This window comes from Microtus ochrogaster, unplaced genomic scaffold (assembly GCF_000317375.1).
Source record: "Microtus ochrogaster isolate Prairie Vole_2 unplaced genomic scaffold, MicOch1.0 UNK115, whole genome shotgun sequence".
Taxonomy (NCBI): Eukaryota; Metazoa; Chordata; class Mammalia; order Rodentia; family Cricetidae; genus Microtus; species Microtus ochrogaster.
This window is the reverse complement of record NW_004949213.1, coordinates 45,312-45,964: the sequence shown is the minus strand read 5'-3', so window position 1 is coordinate 45,964 and position 653 is coordinate 45,312. Positions and strand designations below refer to the sequence as shown.

At 45.0% G+C, this 653-nt stretch overlaps 1 protein-coding gene across 1 annotated transcript in view; it reads right to left on the bottom strand.

Moving 5' to 3' along the window:
- Positions 1-653, bottom strand: part of LOC101985597 (cytochrome P450 2B1-like) — a 23,725-nt gene that overhangs the window by 18,851 nt on the left and 4,221 nt on the right. Inside the window, exon 5 of the mRNA XM_005371604.1 lies at positions 141-321. Within this exon, the coding sequence (XP_005371661.1) occupies positions 141-321 (181 nt within the window). The remainder of the gene's footprint in view (positions 1-140; positions 322-653) is intronic.

Genomic DNA, 653 nt, shown 5'->3' with positions numbered 1-653 from the left:
TTTTATTTTCATCATTTTCCAGACACTTCTGCATCTCACTCACTCCATTTCCTGTCTCTCCTCCCCATCCTCTGCCCCCTTTTCCTCCACTCACACCCTCAGGCTTCACTCTCAGCCATCCCCTCTCATTCACACAGGACGAACCTTCTCCATGCGTATAAGGTAGGTATCAATGAAGTCTCTTGGATTGCTAGGGTCCAAGGTTGTCCGGTGCTTCTCCACATTGTGGCCGATGTAGTTAAGGATTTCTTGCACGTTTTTGAAGATTTGCTTGTGGACACCAGGAAAGTACTTCAGGATGCCAGAGAAGAGCTCAAATACCTGCAAGAAAGAAGAGCCCAGGAGGTTCTCTTGAGCTTTTAGGTCACAGGAAATGGAAGTGCTCTTAGTGTTCTATTGCTGTACCATACCCAGCGAAGAGATACCATAGCCAAGGCAACTCTTTTAAAAAAAGCATTTTTGAGGCTTGCCTAAAAATGTATCAGAAGACAGTATCAGAAGATAGTCTATTATCATCATGGCAGGAAGCAGACAGGCCTAGTATGTGCCTGAGAGCTTTCATCATGACATCCATGTAGACAGACACATGCCTAAAAAGTGGCATCATGATGTACATGCAGAAGGGCATGTGTCTGAGAGCTGACATCATGATA